This window comes from Panthera tigris, chromosome E3 (assembly GCF_018350195.1).
Source record: "Panthera tigris isolate Pti1 chromosome E3, P.tigris_Pti1_mat1.1, whole genome shotgun sequence".
Taxonomy (NCBI): Eukaryota; Metazoa; Chordata; class Mammalia; order Carnivora; family Felidae; genus Panthera; species Panthera tigris.
In genome coordinates this window covers 10,979,682-10,998,304 of record NC_056675.1, presented here as the reverse complement: position 1 = coordinate 10,998,304, position 18,623 = coordinate 10,979,682, and the positions used below count along the sequence as shown (strand labels likewise).

Below are 18,623 nucleotides of genomic sequence, written 5' to 3'. Positions count from 1 at the left end.
CGGGCTGGACTTTTCCAACAAAGCGGGTCTGCAAAAAGCAGTAGAGCACAGGGCTCAGTGATTTTCTCAAGGCCTTTTGGGGGTCAGATTATCCTCTTGAGAAGCATCGGCCTGCCGATTTTCCCCGACCTCTAAGGGGCCAGCCTTGGCCACCCTCAGGTGCCTCCTTCCACCAGCAGGAACAGCTCTCCCTGCTACCCCATGGCCTTCCCCACAAGCTGCATCTGTTCCCAGATTGCAGCCCTAGGTTGCACCCTAGTGTCTTTGCATTTTGCAAAAGATCGACCAGCAAAGACTTTGAGGCCGTGGGCTGGCAGCAATGCTGGGGTAGGCCGTGAGGATCTGTTCATCACTGAACAATTGCTTTCTGGAACAACCTCCAAACCGGGCAGCGTCTCTGAATAATCAGAGGCGCTTCCTACCTGTACCTCAATTACAATTTCTCTTTGTCACCTAAGGTGCAAACACCGCGCGCTGTGGCACCCTTCTTCAGTGGGACCAAAATTTCCGCAGGCAGTGTCTATCCAGACAAACGGCCAGCGGGCGGACCGCGGGTTCCTCTTGCACCCGACCCTGTGCAGTTCTTGCAACTCCCCCCACCCCAAATTCTGGCCCCAGCAGAGCTCACAGCCCTCAGTCCTAATTCTAGAAATACGGCGTGCCCAACCCAGTCCGGCCCGCTTCTCTACAGAACCTCAGTCCACTCCAGGCAACATTTATTGACAGCGGTTAACAGGTGGGGCGGGGCCCGGGGCTGCCGGAAGCGTCCGGACCTCAGGATCTGTACAAGTGTATACTGGAAAGGGGCGGGACGGGGCGGAGGGGCCAGGGCGCCATCTAGGGGAGACGCAGCGGCCTCAGACCGCGGACGCCAGCTTCCGCTTGGTGCTCTCGCTGCAGCGGTGCAGGATGAGGTCTGCGCTGGGCCGCGGGGGCACCGCGGGCTGTGGTTTTGCGCCTCCAGTCTGCGCCTGTTGCTTTGCTGCGGAAAGCCCAGACCCGTGAGCGGCCGGGCTCCGCCCTTCAGGCCCCGCTCCGCCCTTCAGGCCCCGCCCCGGGCACCGCCCACCACCAGGCAGCTGCAGACACTCACGCCGCCGGCTCCCAGCGCTCTGCGGCCCTGGCCGCGCCTGGCCCCGCCCCCAGGCCCCGCCCCGTCTTCCAGGCCCCGCCCCGGGCACGCCCCACCCCACCCCCGGCCGCGGGAGGCACTAAGTCCAGGGCTACCTGAGCGCTGCGGCTCGGGCCGCGCCTGGCGGCGGCGCTGCTGCAAAAAACGGACACTGTTGCGCCGATAGGTGTCCTGGCTGAGGCGCTTCCGCGACCGCTGGTGGATGCTGTGTGCGTTGCGGATGGACGACCTGGGCCCAGAGGGATGGGGACGTTGCTCAACTCCTGTCCGTCCCCCCCCTTCCCCCTCGTCCCTGCCTGCGGGGACTCGCACGACCGCTCCTGGAGTCCAACGACTGGCCGGGGGCAGTGGAAAGCGGGCCGGGACCCCACACGGCTGGGCGGGGCATGATTGCGGCTACCCAGCGCCGATGCGGACTCCAGTCGGGTCGCAGAGCCCAGGTCTATTTCCCACGCCCTTCGGCGGCCTTCAGCCCGTGTCCTCCCCAGGAAGACCTCTGCACTGCCGCCCCCCTCATGGGCGGTCCCCAAGGACTCTAGGCATCGACGCCTACGCCTTCACCTCCATCTCACACCCCTGCTTTCCCACCGCCCCCGTGCCAACCCCACGATGAAGGAGGGCACGTCCATCCTCGACCCAGTGAGGGTGCGGCCTCCCCAGCCTGTCCCTGCCTCCACCCCGGCCTCCCTCCCCAGCGCTGGCAATGCAGGGCCTGGACCGACCGGGGGACCCGTGGTACACCCCCCCTCCTCGGTCCCGCCCAGTCCCGGGACGCTCGCTCACCTCCGGGGCGGCGCCCCTCGACTCTTGATCTGGCGTTGGGCCTGGGCTGCATCCTGCCCAGACTTCTGTAGGTACATGGATGGAAAGTAGCCTGTGATGTCGCCTTTCCTGCAACAGAGGCAGCCCTTGAACCCCAGGCAGTCACGGCAGGGAGTAGGGGCCTCAGACGTGGGGGGCTCAGGGATCCCTCTAAACAGTCCGGGTTAAGGCAGCTGGGAGGTTGCAGACACCCCGGTGCCCGCGGACACCAGACCCTGCCCCTCTGGGCCTCAGTTTCCTCATCTGTGCAACACAGGCCCCCACAGCTGTGATGGTGGTAGTGGGAGGAAGTCAGCAGGTCCACCTTGCCCCTCAGGGACATGTGTTTGCAATGAAGCATCTGCAACAGCCTGTTTGTCAGATTTTTCGTTTATGGTCACTGCTTTCTGTATCTAAGAAACTTTCTGCCCATCTCCAGGGCACCAGGTTCCCCTATGCTTTCTTTCCAAAAGGTTTCTGTGCTTGGCGAGACCCACGACCCATCCCGAATACATGTGAGTGCTGTTGGGGTAGGGGCCTAGACGCCTTCTCTCCATGTGGACGCCCAAATGTTCCAGGACCACTTGTTGAAAAGATGTTTCTTTCCATTCTCACCACTATAATTTGAGAGCGAGAAAAAAAAAAAAAAACACTTTGCATAATACAAACCTCACTCTGTAAAACTGATTCCTCTTGGCTGGTGGGAGAATCACAGGCAGATTCTCAGAGGTGCGTGGCGGAGGGGGGGAGGGGGGTTAAACTGAGTGATGGTCAGAAAGATTGAGAAACCCTGCCTCGAAACCTCCAGCCCAGGGCCATGCTGATGGTGGGTACCGTGGCCACAGGCTCACTGGGGCCCTGGACAGACTCAGGGCTCTGAAAAGGTGGGTATGGACCTGGGGAGCCCCAGTGGGCCCAAGAAAACAGCTAAGTCCTCAGGGTTCTCCTTTTCTCCAGGAGGAATGAACAGATAAGAATCATTTGCAACAGGGCACCTGGGTGGCTTGGTCAGCTGATCGTCGGACTCTTGATTTGGGCTCAGGTCATGATCTCATGGCTTGTGGGATCGAGCCCCCCAAGAGGCTCTGCACTGCCTAATTGGGATTCTCTCTCCTCTCTCTCTGCCCCTCCCCCACTTGCACGCGCGCATGCTCTCTCTCTCAAAACAAATAAACTTAAAAAAAGAATCAATTGCAGCAAAAGATTTAAAAGGAAAAGGGATGACAGGGCCTGCCTCTACCAGTTCGCAAATACAATAATGAACACAATTGTGTTGTTTATAGAAGGACTAATAGATGGCGAGGTGACCCCAAGTCTCAAAGGAAAAAAGGTCCCCACTCAGACAAGGACACTGAACCCCGAAAGACGGGCGGGGTGGGATTATCCCTGGTCTACCACCAAAATGGAGACTGAGTCCAGAGACAGGCAGTGGCTTACCCAGAGTCACGCACCCCAGTGGGCACGGACCCCAAACGGGCCCTGCCCCAGGCCAGGGCTGGCACTCAGGGTGGGCGCAGCGGGGAGGGAGGGGTGCTCTCCTACCTGACGACCCACCAGCCATCCAGCAGCTTGTGAATGACATCGATGGTTTCGCCCTCCTGCAGGGACACTTCGTCCTCCATCTGGGCAGTGTAGGCTTTGATGGTGACGTAGGGCTCACCTGGTCGTCCGCGGGAGCAGGGACGTGGTGTGAGGGTCCGGCTGCCCCCCCACCCCCGGCTTGCCTCCCTTCCTCTCCTCTCTGGGCCTGAGGCTTCCTGCAGCCCCCGCCCCCGCCACGCCCTCCCTCGTCCCCACCTGCTCCTTGCGGTCTCCCTCTGCAAACTGCTGCCCCCCACCGGTGAGGGGACGCCACTACACCCAGGGGCTCCCACCTCCCACCACCCGCAGCAGGGGCCCAGGCGCCCGGATCCCAGGAGGGGCCCGGCAGGAGGTGCAAGGGTGGAGCGCCCATCCACCTGTCACCTGAGCCCCTTGACGCCCGCCAACTGCCCACATCCGGAGCTGCCTACCCAGTGTATAGACCTTTCCCCGCTTTTCCAGAGAAGCCACAAATCCACACACCGTTGTGAGGTCTCTCCCTTTTAAAATACGGGCAACCAACTCGAACTCGTCTCAACCTCCGCCTGAGCCCCATCCGGCCCAGGGGCTTCCAGTCAGCGAGGATGCCCCCGCCTCCAGGCAGTACGCCTTCCGGACCCTCACCCGTCGGCTTCCCGCCGGCCCGGGGCCCCGGCTGGCCCCACCACCTGTCTCAGGCTGGCCGACCTCAGCGCTTCACCTCTACTCTACCTCCCGCGTCTCCGTCCTAACCAAGGGCACCACCTCCTCCCGGGGCCCTCCAACCGGACTATGGGGTGTCCACCCTGGCTGCCCCACTGCCCAGCCCACAATCCTATCCAAGCCCACAGCGGTCACTTCCGGCTTCTTGGCATCCCAGGGCCCCTCCGGTCCCTTCCCCTCACATCGTTATGGTCGTGGAGGGCAGGCGGTACCTTCATAGTTGGGCTCGGGGTCCTCTGCCTCATCAGGACTGTCCAGGGGCTCCAAGTAGGATGCAGGGACCCAACCTCGCTTTGTCTTCGTTTGGCAGAACCACCAGCCTGTGCCAGGCGTGCAAGGTGGGAAGTCTGGGCGGGCCCGGCAGCCGCCCCCCTCCCCCAGGGTGGTAAGGACGCCCTGACATAGGCACAGAGACACCCAACACTAGGATTCAGAGATGTCACCTTCAGCACACGCCATGCCCAAATGACACACAGCCACACACACAGGTCACAGGGTGAGAGTTCAGAATCCACCTCACACACGTCGTGACCCGGCCACCCGGGGGGGGGGACATAAGCCCCGGAAGTGCACGGGTGCCCGCAGCCTCAGCTCGGGGACAGAGCGGGGAGGACAGTCAGGGCCCCCGAAGGAGCCACAGCCCGTCAGGTGGGGAGGAAGCCCCAGGCCGTCCGAGAGGCTTGTGGCCACGGCTGCGGGCACCAAGGGGAGGGAGGTCCCGGGAGGGCGGGGAGGCTGACCACTCTCGCTCTTCTCCACGACGTCCACCACGTCGCCCGTGGCCAGAGCCATCTGGGAGCCCGAGCTCTTCTCGAAGTCAGCGATGGCGCGGTACGTCTGCAGGATGATGGGGCCCGTGATGTCTGGGCAGAGGGAGGGCAGGGTAAGTGGACGCCGCGGGGCTGGGCTGCCTCCTCCCGGTGGTCCCCTGCGTCGGCCCCCGGGGCCCTGGTGTCCCCGCCCCACCCAGCTGCAAGCACGCCAGAGGGGTATGCACCCTGCCAGCTGGAAAGCAGCAGGGACAAGCTAGTTAAGCCCCTGACTCTCGGTCTCGGCTCCGGCCATGGTCTCACAGTTCGTGGGGTCGAGCCCCAGGATGTGCTCTGCGCTGATGGCTCAGAGCCTGCTTGGGATTCCGTTTCCCCCTCTCCCTGCCCCTTCCCTGCGTGCACTCTCGCTCTTAAAATAAATAAACTTTTCTTTAATGTTAAAAACAACAACAATGATCATGCAGTAAAGATCACACACGGTCATGCCCCTGTGTGAGCCATGAAGGCCACCTTGGCCCCCAGACCTGTTCACTCACTCAGCCACGACATCCCCGGGCTGTGGGCACCAGGGTCGTGCTGGGCAATGCAGCCACAGACATGAGCCCCCAAAGCTTCACGTCTAGTGACCCCCCCAAAGATCCCCACTCTTTAGTGCAGCCGAGACCCTTCAAGGCGCCTCTCCCCCACCCCCGGCTCCTGTCCCTGTACAGCCTGCGCTCGGGATCTCTGATCACGTTCCCAGACCCCACAGGGTGACCCACGTGTGACTGCCCATGTCTCTCACCCGTGACGCTGTTGTTCTTGCTGTCTTTGGGCACCAGGTAAGTCTCTGGCTTTTTCACCCTGCAGGAAAGAATAGTCCGGGTTAGACGGCTCAGAAGCCCCGGGCAGACCCACAGAACTCCCCAAGAGGAAAAGGAAGGTGGGATGGGGGAGGGCACTGTGGAGGAAAGGGCTAGAAAGGCCCCCCAGCCTCCGGCAGACCCAAAGAAGAGAATGCACTCGGGTCCAGGTAAGGATGCACTCCGGGATGGAAAAGCCTCTTGTCACCTCATGGGTCAGCCCCCTCCTCCTGGGGCCTGGGGAGAGCCGCCAACGGGGAGTGGGCGTCCCCGCCCCCCAGGCCCGTGGGAGCTGCCCCGCCCGGGACCAGCGGTGCGTTCAGGGGTCGGTCCACACTGCTGGAGTCTGTCCACGGCGTCCTCACCCATATTCAGTGAGCAGAGAGGACGGAGAGAGGGGCCACCCCAGCAAGACGGCACATCCCCCTGAGAGCTCATGAGGCTTCTCTGATATTTCCATGCTGGGCCCTGAGTACAGGAGACCCCAGGAGCAGGACAGGCGGAGAAGGAGGTGACAAAGCAGAGGTGTGTCCCGCAATTAGCCGTGGCCACCAACCCCCCACCCTGCTGGGGCTCTGAACTTCCCAGTTGGTAATGCTGTCCACGGCATCCATTTCTGCATCTGGCCCTTACCACCCCGGTACAGACGGGAAAACTGCTCTCAGAAGGTTCGGCCAGGCTGAGGATCTAGGATCTCAGGGTCCCGGCCCAGGGAGCCCCGCCCCCCCTGGCACCGGACTCCAGGGAAGAGACTTGGCAGGGCACCAAGTGGCTCAGTCGGTTGAGCGTCTGACTTGGTTTCAGGTCAGGTCACACTCTCGTGGTTTTGTGAGTTCGAGCCCCACCCCCACCCCTGTCGGGCTCTGCACAGGTAGCGTGGAGCCTCCTTGGGATTCTCTCTCTCTCTCTCTCTCTCTCTCTCTCTCTGCCCCTTCCCCACTCGAGCTGTCTCTGTCTCTCTCAAAATAAATAAATAAAACTTAAAAAAAAAAAAAAGACAGAAGGACTTGGCAGGGATGCTGGGGGACGGAGGGGAGGGGTTGCAGGTCACACAGGCCACAGCTGGAATCCCGCCTCCTCCTTTTTCAGGCTGTGTGACTTTGGGCAGGTCGCCTCCCCTCTGAGCTTTAGTTATCTGTAACACGGGGGAGGTCCTGTGCCCCCCTCCCCGGGCAGAGCTCACCACCCTCCCCCACTTCGGGGACAGAGTGACGGGGCCACTCACTGGTTGTCCGTGGGAAGCTTGAGGTCGTCGGGGCGAACCTTGAAGAAGTCGAGGAGGTGGGGACAGCGGGAAATCTTGACAGGCAGGCTCATGAGCGCACCGAAGTACTCGGTGAGGGTGCCCTGGCGACTCTCAGCGACCCGCTGCCCGTCGAACCACCGTGGGGCTGGCCAGGCCAGGGAGGGGCACCAGAGAACTAGTGAGCACCGTCTCAGGTCAAGGTCCCGTGGACGTGGGGGGAGGGCGGTGACCCTGCTCCTCACCTGGCAGGTGGGGGATGATCCTGTTCTCTGCGTTGATGTCCCCGGCCTCAATAGGAAACATTTCCTTTAACTGTTTCTAGACAGAAAACAAAAGGGGCAAGAAGGTCCTTTTTTTAAAAAAATTTTCAAGACTGTTTTATTTATTTTCGAGAAAGAGAGAGAGAGACAGAGTGCGAGCAGGGGAGGGGCAAAGAGAGAGGGAGACACAGAATCTGAAGCAGGCTCCGGGCTCTGAGCTGTCAGCATGGAGCCCGACTCGGGGCTCGAACCCACAGACCGTGAGATCATGATCTGAGCCGAAGTCGGACGCTCACCGAAGTCGGACTGAGCCACCCAGGCGCCCCCGAACGTCCTTTATTACAACACTATACAAGTACAGAGTTGGAAGCAACCCCTCGAATCACTCGGAGTAGAAACTTCTGGAAGCGTCCTTGGTTCTCTCTTCCTCTCTCACTTCACCTCCTTGCCACCAGCAGGTCCTTTTGCTTCTCCTCCTGAAATCTACCCAGAATCTGACCCTTCTCGCCACCCACAAGGCCACCACCTTGGTCTGAGTGCCACCGAGCCTGGGTTCTTACATACTCTCCCACCCTTGTCTGTCCTCAATCAGCACCCTCTTAAAACGTAAACTGGATCATCCGTCCCTCCTCTGCTCAGAGCCCTCCCTGCCTCTCAGCTCACTCAGAATGGAAGCCAAGAGCCTCACATCAGTCTACCGGGCCCCTCGGACCTGTTCCCGCCTGCCTCGCTGACCTCCTCTGCCACCACCCTTCCCTCCCTTGTTCACTCTGTACCAGACGCCCCTGGATACTCCGGGCCCACTCCTGCCCCAGGGCCTTTGCACTTGCTCTTCCCGTGCCTCCCCATTTGCCAATGGCGCTTTCTCTTTTTCTTTCTCCTTCTTCAGGTCTCTGCTCAGATAGCTCCCCTGCAGCGAAACCTTCTCCTTGACGATTTCCCTTCCTAACCCTATCCTCCCCGTCCCCCCTCCCTGCCTTATTTTTCCCATAGTTGTAATAACTAACACACTACGCACAGTACTTACGTGTTGTCTGTGTCTTATCCTGACTCCTCTGCTAGAACCTAAGGTCCACAAGGGAAGGCAAGGACCTGGGTCTTTCTTATGCCCTTGTCACCTTTACAGCACCTCCCGCCCCCCAAGTAGAATGCCCCTGGAGCTTAGGAAGTGCTCAGTAAGTAGTTGCTGAATGGACGAATGAGCCCAGCAGTCAGTAAGAGGGTCTAATCTTACGATGGAACAACCCAGCACACTTCAAAGAGGAGACGCGGAGCTGTGCATGGGCCAAGCAGGAGAGGGTCTCAAACACGTGACCCAGTGACGGTGGTGAGGCCAGCAGGCTGATGGCTTCTAGAAAGCCTGCAGAAAATGCGCGCTCCGCACTCCTGTACCTTGTTCTTGAACGTGTGTGTGTGCGCACTTAGCCGGGGCTGGAGCAGGGATGGCGTTATGGGACGAAGGATGCCTTCTACTTCTTTCGTAATGTTTTATTGCCTTTATCTTACAAAAGCCTTGCGGGGCGCCTTGGCTGGCTCGGTCGGCAGAGCGTGCAACTCTTGATCTCAGGATCATGAGATCTTGTGGGGCATAGAGCTTACACACACACACACACACACACACAGAAAGCCTTGTAGCAAACAGCACAGAGACATTAACTGTGATCCACTACAGTCTTCTTCCCATTTCTCTGCATTTGGTTTTAAACCTCTCATGCAAGAAGTGCGGGAAAGTGCACGGTTCCGAGACTCGCTACCCGGACCCTCCATCCACCTGACCCCGTCTCAGACCAGGACCCAGCAGCCACACTGTGCACACCACCACCACCCCATGACCACCCCCAGCCCCGCGGGGTTTTAGAGCCTATGGGATCCTCTCTTTGAAGCTGGCTGACGGCGGGCGCCCACAAAGCAAGAGAAGTCAGGGTTGCCTGCCCTCCTTCTCACCTCCCCGGGGACCTCATGGGGCCAGTGACCGGGAGTTAAAGAGCAAACTCCTGGGATGACAACCTGGTGGTGACACTAACCAGGCTGTCCCTTTAAGAACACCCCCAGGATCGGGCGCCTGGGTGGCTCAGTCGGTTGAGCATCCGACTTCGGCTCAGGTCATGATCTCACGGTTCGTGGGTTCAAGCCCCGTGTCTGGCTCTGGGCTGACAGCTCGGAGCCTGGAGCCTGAATCGGATTCTGTGTCTCCCTCTCTCTGCCCCTCCCCTGCTCACACTCTGTCTCTCTCTCCTACAAAAATAAACAAACATTCAAAAAACAATTAAGGGGGTGCCTGGGTGGCTCAATTGGTTGAGCGTCCGACTTTGGCTCAGGTCATGATCTCACGGCTCGTGAGTTCGAGCCCCGCATCGGGCTCTGTGCTGACAGCTCAGAGCCTGGAGCCTGTTTCAGATTCTGTGTCTCCCTCTCTCTGACCCTCCCCTGCTCACACTCTGTCTCTCTCTCAAAAATAAACAAACATTAAAAAAATAAATAAAATTATATATGTACAAAGAATGCCACCAGGAGTTTATGCGGACGGCGTTTCTGTGTGGGAAAAGGAAACTACCCTGGAGATGGACGGAAAGGATGGCTGCACGACATTGTGAATATACCTCTTGCCGCCGAAATTGTACGCTTGAAATGCTACATTTGTGTTCTGTGTACCACATCAAAACGGACTTTAAGGAAGGGCGCCTGGGTAGCACAGTGGGTTCAATGTCTGACTTTTTTTTTTTTTTTCAACTTTATTTTTTTATTTTGAGGCGGGGCGGGGGGAGGGAGGGGCAGAGAGAGAGAGGAAGAGAGAATCCCAAGCAGGCTCCATGCCGTCAGCACAGATGCCCAACACGGGGCTCAAACCCACGACCCATGAGGTCACGCACGACCTGAGCCAAAGTCAGGCACTTAACCAACTGAGCCACCCAGGCGCCCCGAGTGTCTGACTCTTGATCTCCGTTCTTGATCTCCGTGTGATGGGGCAGAGCCTGCTTGGGATTCTGTCTCTCCTTCTCTCCGCCCCTCCCCCACTTATGCACACACTCTCTCTCTCTCTCTCAAATAAATAAAAACTTGAAAAAAGTTTTTAAACAGACTTTAAGACAAATGTTCTCTTAAGTTAAGAAATACATAACGCCCCCTTAACTGTGGGTGGGGGGTGATCGGGGTTCTTCAGTCCCTGGCCACAGCACCTGGGCTGCCCCCCCCGCCGTCCAAGGGCAGAGCTGGGAGTGGGGGTGGTGTCCCCTCCCGCCCCCGCCCCCCCGTCCCCCCCCAGTCCCCCCCCGTCCCCCCCCGTCCCCCCCCCCCCCGTGCACACCCGGGCACTCACGTGGAACTCGTAGATTTCCGGGAACCCCCGGTAGACCACCTTCTCGGACAGGTCCTGCCATTTCACCAGGAACATGTACACCTAGGGGGTGGCCGGGGCAGAGGACCTCATTCAGCTTCCTGGTGGAAGCCCAGGGGACTTGGGGGGGGGGAAGAGCACTCTTTGGGGCGACCTAGGCCAAGAGAGGGCACCGGCTTCCTGGACCCCAGAGCTGCCACCCTCCAGCTTTAGGATCAGGGCAAGATGTTCAGCTTCTCTCAAATTAACTCAAATCCCTCCTCCATGAATTGGAGATACAGGGAGGGCCCCCCTCCTGGGGCCAGTAGGAGAGCGACAGGTGGTGAGACAGAAGAGCCCGGGCTGGGACAAGACAGCGTAAGGCTCCGTTTCTACCAAATGTCCAGAATGGACACATAGACACTGCAACGTAGATCCGAGGGTGCGGGGTGCTGGGCGGGCAACGCGGAATTTCTAATGGGTACAGGGGTGCTTTTGGGTGGTGACAAAAATCGAATATTAATTGTACGAGGGCCGCACAAGTCTGTGAATAGTAAAAACCACTGGACTGTACCCTTTACCTAGGTGGATTTGAGGATCGTATCTCAGTGGAGCCATTATTAGAAAGAAAAACAAAAAAACTTGGTAAGGAAAAACCAAAATACAGGCAGGACAATTCTACTCGGCCACAAAGAGGAACAAATTACTGACAGATGGCAGCCACACGGACGAATCTCAAGAGCGTTATGCTGAGTGAAAGCGGCCAGACACAAAAGGCCACACACAGGGCAGGACTCGGTATCTATGATGTTCCAGACAAAAAGCGTAACTAATTTAAGGTGGAAAAAAATCAGAACAGTGGTTGCCTCTGGGGGAGGGTGGAGGAATGGGTGGGGAGCAGAAGAATCTGGGGTGATGGTAACAATCTATATCTTTTTCTTTAATTAAAAATTTTTTTAATGTTTATTTATGTTTGAGAGAGAGAGAGCGAGAGAATGTGAGCAGGGGAGGGGCAGAGAATCCGAAGCAGGCTCCAGGCTCTGAGCTGTCAGCACAGAGCCCGACGCGGGGCTCGAACCCACGAACTGTGAGATCATGACCTGAGCCAAAGTCAGACGGCTAACGGACTGAGCACCCAGGCGCCCCTGGTAACAATCTGTATCTTGGCGAGGATTTGGGTTACATAGGGACATGTACCTTCAAAACTCGGCAAATGTCTCTAAGTCTGGTGGATTTCATTTCACATAAATTTTACATCAAACGAGGAAAACACTAGGGGCACCTGGCCGGCTCAGTCAGCAGAGCCTGTGACTCTTGATCTGGGGGTCGTGAGTTCAAGCCCCACGCCGGGCGTAGAGATGACTTCAATAAATGAATAAACGTCAAAAAAAATCCTTTAAAGAACTTTTTAAAAAGTGAAAGTAAAAAGACAAACAGTGTGATAGAAACATGAGCAAAAGGCATGAAAAGTTCACGGTTATACACCCACACATATATATGTAACCCTAAACATACAAAGAAGTGTCGACTTTACTTATAACAACATCAGGGCAGGGTCATTAGGTAATTGCCAGTTAGTGAGAACAATCGAAATGGTTGTTTGAGGACACAATGGTGCAGTCACACAACGGACTCTTATATACATGTAAAAAAAAATGGGACAGACTTAATGAACTAATTTGGAGGGAACTCTGTGATATTATAGGATCATGGGGAAAAGGCAGGTATAGCATATGTCATCATATAGCTTTGTTTATTGTCTGTGTAAAGAAGGAAAAATAAGAAAAAATGCATATATGTTTTAAAGTTTTATTTATTATTATTTTTTAATGTTTCTTTTTTTTTTTAAACGTTTATTTATTTTTGAGACAGAGACAGAGCATGAACAGGGGAGGGGCAGAGAGAGAGGGAGACCAGAATCTGAAACGGGCTCCAGGCTCTGAGCTGTCAGCACAGAGCCCGACGCGGGGCTCGAACTCACGGACCGTGAGATCATGACCTGAGCTGAAGTCGGACGCTCAACTGACTGAGCCACCCAGGTGCCCCTGAACTTTTATTTACTTAAGTAATCTCTATACCCCACGTGGGGTTCGAACTCACTACCCTGAGATTAAGAGTCTCATATTCCTCTGATGAACCAGCCAGGCACCCCAAGAAAATATTTATACATTTTTCTTCCTCCCTCCCTTCCTTCCTCTGTTTCTTCCTTTCTTTCTTTTTAAATATTTTATTTTTAAGTAATCTCTACACCCACATGGGGCTGGAATCCACGACCACGAGATCAAGAGTCGCTCAGTCCTCTGACTGAGCCAGCCAGGCATCCCCTTTTTTTTACAAAGAGAAATACAGGAAAGATAAATCAGAATGAGCCTTTGAACATATCTTTCTAGAAAGTTTGGTGATCGATTGCATCAAATATGTTAACATATGGCACATTTAAAAATAAAATTAAGAGGCGCCTGGGTGGCTCGGTGGGTAAGCGCCCAACTTAGGCTCAGGTCATGATCTCACGGTCCGTGAGTTCAAGCCCCGCATCGGGTTCTGTGCTGACAGCTCGGAGCCTGGACCCTGCTTCAGATTCTGTGTCTCCCTCTCCTCTCTGTCCCTCCCCCACTCATGCTCTGTCTCTCTCTCCCTCTCTCAAAAATAAACATTTTTAAAATATAAAAAAATTAGATCAACAATGATTAAAAAATTTGTTAATGTTTATATATTTTTGAGAGAGAGAGAGAAAGAGAGAGAGCAAGGCGGGGAGGGACAGAGAGGAAGAGAAAATCCCACGCAGGCCCTGAGCTGTCAGCACAGAGCCCGAAATGGGGCTGGAATCCATGACCTGAGCTGAAATCAAGAGTCAGATGTTTAACCGACTGAGTCACCCGGGCACCCCAGGATTTTGTTTTTAACTTCAAATTGGAAACAAAAACAAATGAACTTCACTATCTGTCAAATGGGTAACAACTGTATTAAAGAGAAACTGGAAAAGAAAAATTCCAAGTAACTTTTAGTTACAGTATTTTACTACCCTCGGTCCAAAAGGAGAAGAAAAAATTGCAAAGAAAGCTTAAAATGTGACTTAATGAATTTGCAGTTTGATTGTTAATAATGGTGCAGGAGCTGTCATTCTGGTCAAACAAGCCCATGTGGATTGCAGCAGTGAGCAAAGGACTAAATATAATTTTGTTGGGAGCCTGGGTTCTTGTGGAGAAAGGAAGGGTCTACGAATATAAAGCGATACAAGGCAAGAATGAGATGAAATGGCCTTCCGCACCCCCGCCCCTCATTGGTCCATTGAAAGGACAACAGGCAATGACACCCAGAGGCAACAAACACACTCAGCTTCCAGATCTAGGGTTTCTAACATCACTCCCCACTGCAAAGAAACAGGGGTCCTTAGTGAAAATGGCTGAGTCCAGGGGTCCGGCTGGAGGGCACCAGACGCTGGAACATCTCGTACCAGAAGTAAGAGTGTGCTCTTGGGGCGCCCGGGTGGCTCAGTCGGTCGAGAGTCCGACTTCGGCTCAGGTCAGGATCTCTCGGTTCGTGAGTTCGAGCCCCGCATTGGGGTTGCTGCTGTCAGTGCTTCGGTTCCTCTGTCCCCCTCTCTTTCTCTCCCTCCCCCGCTTGCGTGGGACGATGTGAGCATAAAGTAAGTTATGGTTCCCACTGAATAAAAGAGAAATCCATGCATCCGTATTGGCATAAGCAAATAGTAAGGAAGAGGGGAATAACTTTATGGTAAAACGCTGACTAATAAACGCAGAGGGAATTATAGAGTTGAAAACTCACTATTTGGCAATCGTTACAGGAATTTGACTCGGGCAAGCGTCATCCGCGTACTATACGACCAATGGGATATTCATATTGTTTCACAGAATCTCCCCGCACGAAGGGAGAAATAGTAACCTTACTTACACTAGAGACACTTGGTGATCAAAATTAGCCATCACCATCGGAAGAAAAAGCAAAATCGCCTGCCTCTGATAGGATCAACGAGGAGAACACAGGGTCACTTCCGGGGTGTTCCTGCCACGGACGCATAGCCTGAATCTGAGGAAGAAGGAGTAGCCAAGTCCTTCTGTAGAAGGGATGTCCCACAAAATGACAGGTCCCAGCTCTACAGAATGTCAACGTTGGGAAGGACCAAGAAAGGTGGATTAAGACTGACCCGGATTAAAGGAGTCTGAAGGGTCACAGGCAGGTGAAACACAGCAGGTGGTCCTGGATGGGATCCTGGACCAGATCATTTTTACTACAGAGGACAAGCAGGGGAACTGGTAAAATCTGAATGAAGCGGGTGGACTGAATAATGGTGTTTCATCTACGGTACTTTGCCGATGTGGACACATTTGCAGAGAATGTTGTTGATTTTAAGAAATACACAGTAGTATTTAGGAGGGGGCGCCTGGGTGGCTCCGTAGGAAGAGTGGCAGACTCTTGATCTCAGGGTCATGAGTTCAAGCCCCACACTGGGCATGCTGCCTACATAAAAAGGGGCGGGCCCCGAGTGTCTCCGAGGGCTGAGTGTCTGACTCTTGACTTCAGCTCAGGTCAGGATCCCAGGGTTGTGGGTGGGATAGAGCCCTGCTTCGGGCTCCCTCGTGGAGCCTGCTGGAGATTCCCTCCCTCCCTCCATCTCTCTCTCTCTCTCTCTCTCTCTCTCCTTCTGCCCCTCTCCCCAGCTCGTGCTCTCTGTCTCTAATAAATAAATAAATAATAATAATAATAATAATAATAATAAAAGAAAGGAACAAACAAGCAAACACAATGTCTCCAATTTCCTCTGGGATGGTTCAGAAAAGTTCTGTTCAGAGAGAGAGGGAGAGAGAGAGAAGGGGAAGGAGGGGGATGGGGGATGGAGAGGAGAGAGGGAGCACAGAGGTGGGTGGAGGAAATGTGGAGGAATTGGTGCTTTGGGGACAGCCTTTCTGTAAGTTTGAAATTATTTCAAAATTAAAACTGAGGACAGGAAAGGATACATTTGTGTCCTGCAAATACCAGACAAAGCAGAGCCCCTCCCCGGCCTTCCTGTCCTCCGGCCTTGGGGACCCTACGGCGGCGGGTGGACATGTCTGGGCAGATAATTCCCAGCCCCGAGGGCAGGGGGTCGGGGGGCCTTTTTGGGCCCCTTGGTGGTGTCACCCTACTAGAAGGGATTCCCCTGTAATGTCGCTGACTCCACGGCGGGCCGGGGGGGAAGAGGGGCGCCGCCAGCACACCGTCCTGGAGGAGCACTCCGTGAGAGCTGGGGTGGTCAGGGAGGGCTGCCCGGAGGAGCGCGCTGGGGGCGAACAGGGCGCCACAGGGAACTCCTGGCCCGGGGCGGGCAGGCCAGGAGGGAGGTGGGCTGGCGGGGGGGGGGGGGGGGGGGGCCAGGGGCCAGGCTGGTTGTCCTCCCACCGAGGGCCGGGGGCGGGGTGGGCGCGCATCAGTTTAAGGGACGCACCTCGGCGGGCAGCGCGGGGACGGCACCGTCGGGCACCTGCGCGGCCCCGACAGGCTCGGCCCCGCGCGGCCGCAGGGGTCCCCCCAGTCCCCCCTCAGGGCGCTCGGCTACTCACGTAGTGCTGGCTGGGGACGAAGCGCTTCTCGAAGCCCAGGAGGGCGATGTGGCGGATGAAGGTGTCCCCCATGGCTGGGCTGCGGGGCGCTCCCCGGCTGGCGGGCCTTAAATGGGCCAGAAAGAGGAAGTCACTTCGGGGGGCAGGGCAGGAGGGGGCAGGGAGGGCGCAGAGGAGCCTCTGCTTCTCCTTTCAGTTTCTGGGATCCCTCAGACTCCCCTGGCGGGGACGTGAGGGGCCACACGCAGGCATGTCCTCCCCTCCCCCACCCCGTGGTCTACGGGCCCCACAGTTTGGGGGGGGTGCCCACCCCCCACCCCTGTCTCTGGCTAACCCCAGGCCCCGCCACACCGGCCTCTCTGCTGCCCCTGGGACACCCCAAGCTGCTCCCGCCCCGGGGCCTCTGCCCTCGGAGCGCCCCCCCCCCCCCCACCCCCGGGACCATCTCCCGCATCTCTGGAAGTCCCTCCCTCGTCCCTTCGGGTTTCTGCTCAAAAGGCACCGCCTCCAAGAGGCCTTTCTTGATATGTTCACGCGAAACAGCAAAACTTCATGCTTCCCCACCCCGCTTTCCTGTTTTTATTCAGATGGACGTATTACGGAGCTCGTGTTTTTACAATGTCTCTCTTTACCGCAATGCGGGCCCCGGGAGAGCAAGGGCTTGGCCGCACCCCCCAGGCTGGAGACCGGCTGGCCGCGCCGCTTGGGGACCGTGTCCGTGGGAGGGCGCGCGGGCGTCAGGTGCACGCCGGCAGGTGTGTGTAACTGAGCCAGTGGCGGTGGGGACGGGCTTGGAGTGAGGCTTGCGTTCAACTCCGATCAAATCCGGGCGCCCGTGGGGCTGAGTCGGTTAGGAGTCCGATTCCGGCTCAGGTCATGATCTCACGTTTCAGTTCGTGAGTTTGAACCTTGCTACGGGCCCCACGCTGACAGTGCGCAGCCTGCTTGGGGTTCTCTCTCTCTCAATCTCTCTCTCTGGTCCTCCCCCACTCGTTCTTTCTCTCAAAACAAACTAAAAATTAAAAAAACAAAAAACCTGATCAAATGGATCCTCAAGGCTGCCTCAGTTTTCTCCTGAGATGGGACCATGGTCTCCGCCAGGAGGGGATTTGGATTTGGGGTGAAGAGATGAGCAGGAAGTGGCTGGGGTTCTCCCACTGGCACCTAGGAGCCTAGGACGGACATGAGGGCCTGGGAGGCTTAGAGGTTATGGGGCTGGTCCAAGGTCACCGGGCAGGTGGCCCAGTCTGGCTGCAGGCTCAGGGTGGAGGGGCCAGTTTGTGTCCCAGACGCGTGATTCCAAGACTGTGAGACGATGGCAAAGGCCAACCAGCACTCTGAGAGCCACGGGTCCCCCTGGACTACTGGGGGGTGAGGGTAGCCTCTGGCAGAGGGGAGCCAGAACAGGCCCTTTTGTGTCTGTTACCACGACTGGTCAGATTGGTGGTTGGATGTTCTTGGTTTTATCCCAGCGTGGGAGCCATGGGGCGCCTGCGTGGCTCAGTCGGTTGAACGACTGACTCTTGGTTTTGGCTCAGGTCATGATCTCACGGTTCCTGAGTTCAAGCCCCTTGTGGGGCAGCTCGGAGCCTGCTTGGGATTCTCTCTCTCTCCCTCTCCCTGCCCCTCCCCTGCTCTCTCTCTCTCTCTCTCTCTCTCTCAAAATGAATAAACTTTAAAAAACAAAGAAGGGCAGGGGCCACGCTCTCTGCTCTGAGATTTGGTCCTGTGGTCACGGGGAGGTCACCAGCCCTGGGTGTTGCCGGCCCTGCAGGGCCTTTCTCTGTTATGTATCTAGAATCTTCCCACACAGGATGACACGGTGCTCAGCAACGAGAAGGAACGGCCACATACCACATGGGCGAGGAAACTTCTAGGCACGCGGTGCAGGGAGATAGGGCACAGAGCACACCTTGGCTGCAGGGGGCCCTCACCAGTCTGCATAGTGTTGGATGGCAGGGTGACCTCTGGGGTGGGGGTGGGAGTGGGGGTGGCAGCCGGAAGGGAGCAGGAGGCGGCAGCTGGGTGCCCTTTCCTGGTGAGGCTACGCCTTTTTTTCAGAAAGGGCGCCGCTCGCTTTCTGAAAACCAACCCAGCCGGGGGCCCAGGGGCCACGGGACTGTGCACCGCCCTTTTCTGAGGGTCTGTTGTGCTTGGATGAAAATCTGCAAATGAGGAATCGATTGAGGTCCCGCGCAGGGCCCTCTGGCCCTTTAGGCACCACACAGACACCCCGCTCGCCTCTGGCCGGCCCTGTCCCACCAGGGGCTGCCCCGCGGTCCCCGGAGACAGCAGCCTCGCTCACCTGGGCGCAGAAGGGGAAGAGGGGAAGTCAGGGGCTTTGCCGCAAGCAGGACCTCCTGAGCGCCGGTCGCTTCCTGCCCTTCCTCCCTCGGTCACTCCACTCTTGCACAACTG

The 18,623-nt window shown here is 56.8% G+C and overlaps 1 protein-coding gene across 2 annotated transcripts; it reads right to left on the bottom strand.

Annotated features, from left to right (window-relative positions):
* Positions 1-699: 699 nt before the first annotated feature.
* On the bottom strand, positions 700-16,319 carry NCF1 (neutrophil cytosolic factor 1). 2 transcript variants are annotated; one of them, XM_042971710.1, is made up of 11 exons: positions 16,206-16,319; positions 10,651-10,731; positions 7,317-7,386; positions 7,054-7,219; positions 5,771-5,829; positions 4,957-5,079; positions 4,429-4,536; positions 3,476-3,593; positions 1,916-2,023; positions 1,228-1,361; positions 700-982 (listed from the first exon to the last, which is right to left on the bottom strand). In XM_042971710.1, the coding sequence occupies exons 1-11, from the start codon at positions 16,275-16,277 to the stop codon at positions 858-860; spliced, it is 1,164 nt and encodes a 387-aa protein (XP_042827644.1). In that variant the 5' UTR covers positions 16,278-16,319; the 3' UTR covers positions 700-857. The 2 variants fall into 2 exon arrangements, with proteins under 2 accessions (XP_042827644.1, XP_042827643.1); XM_042971709.1 differs by having other exon boundaries at positions 7,317-7,392; positions 16,206-16,316.
* Positions 16,320-18,623: the final 2,304 nt, after the last annotated feature.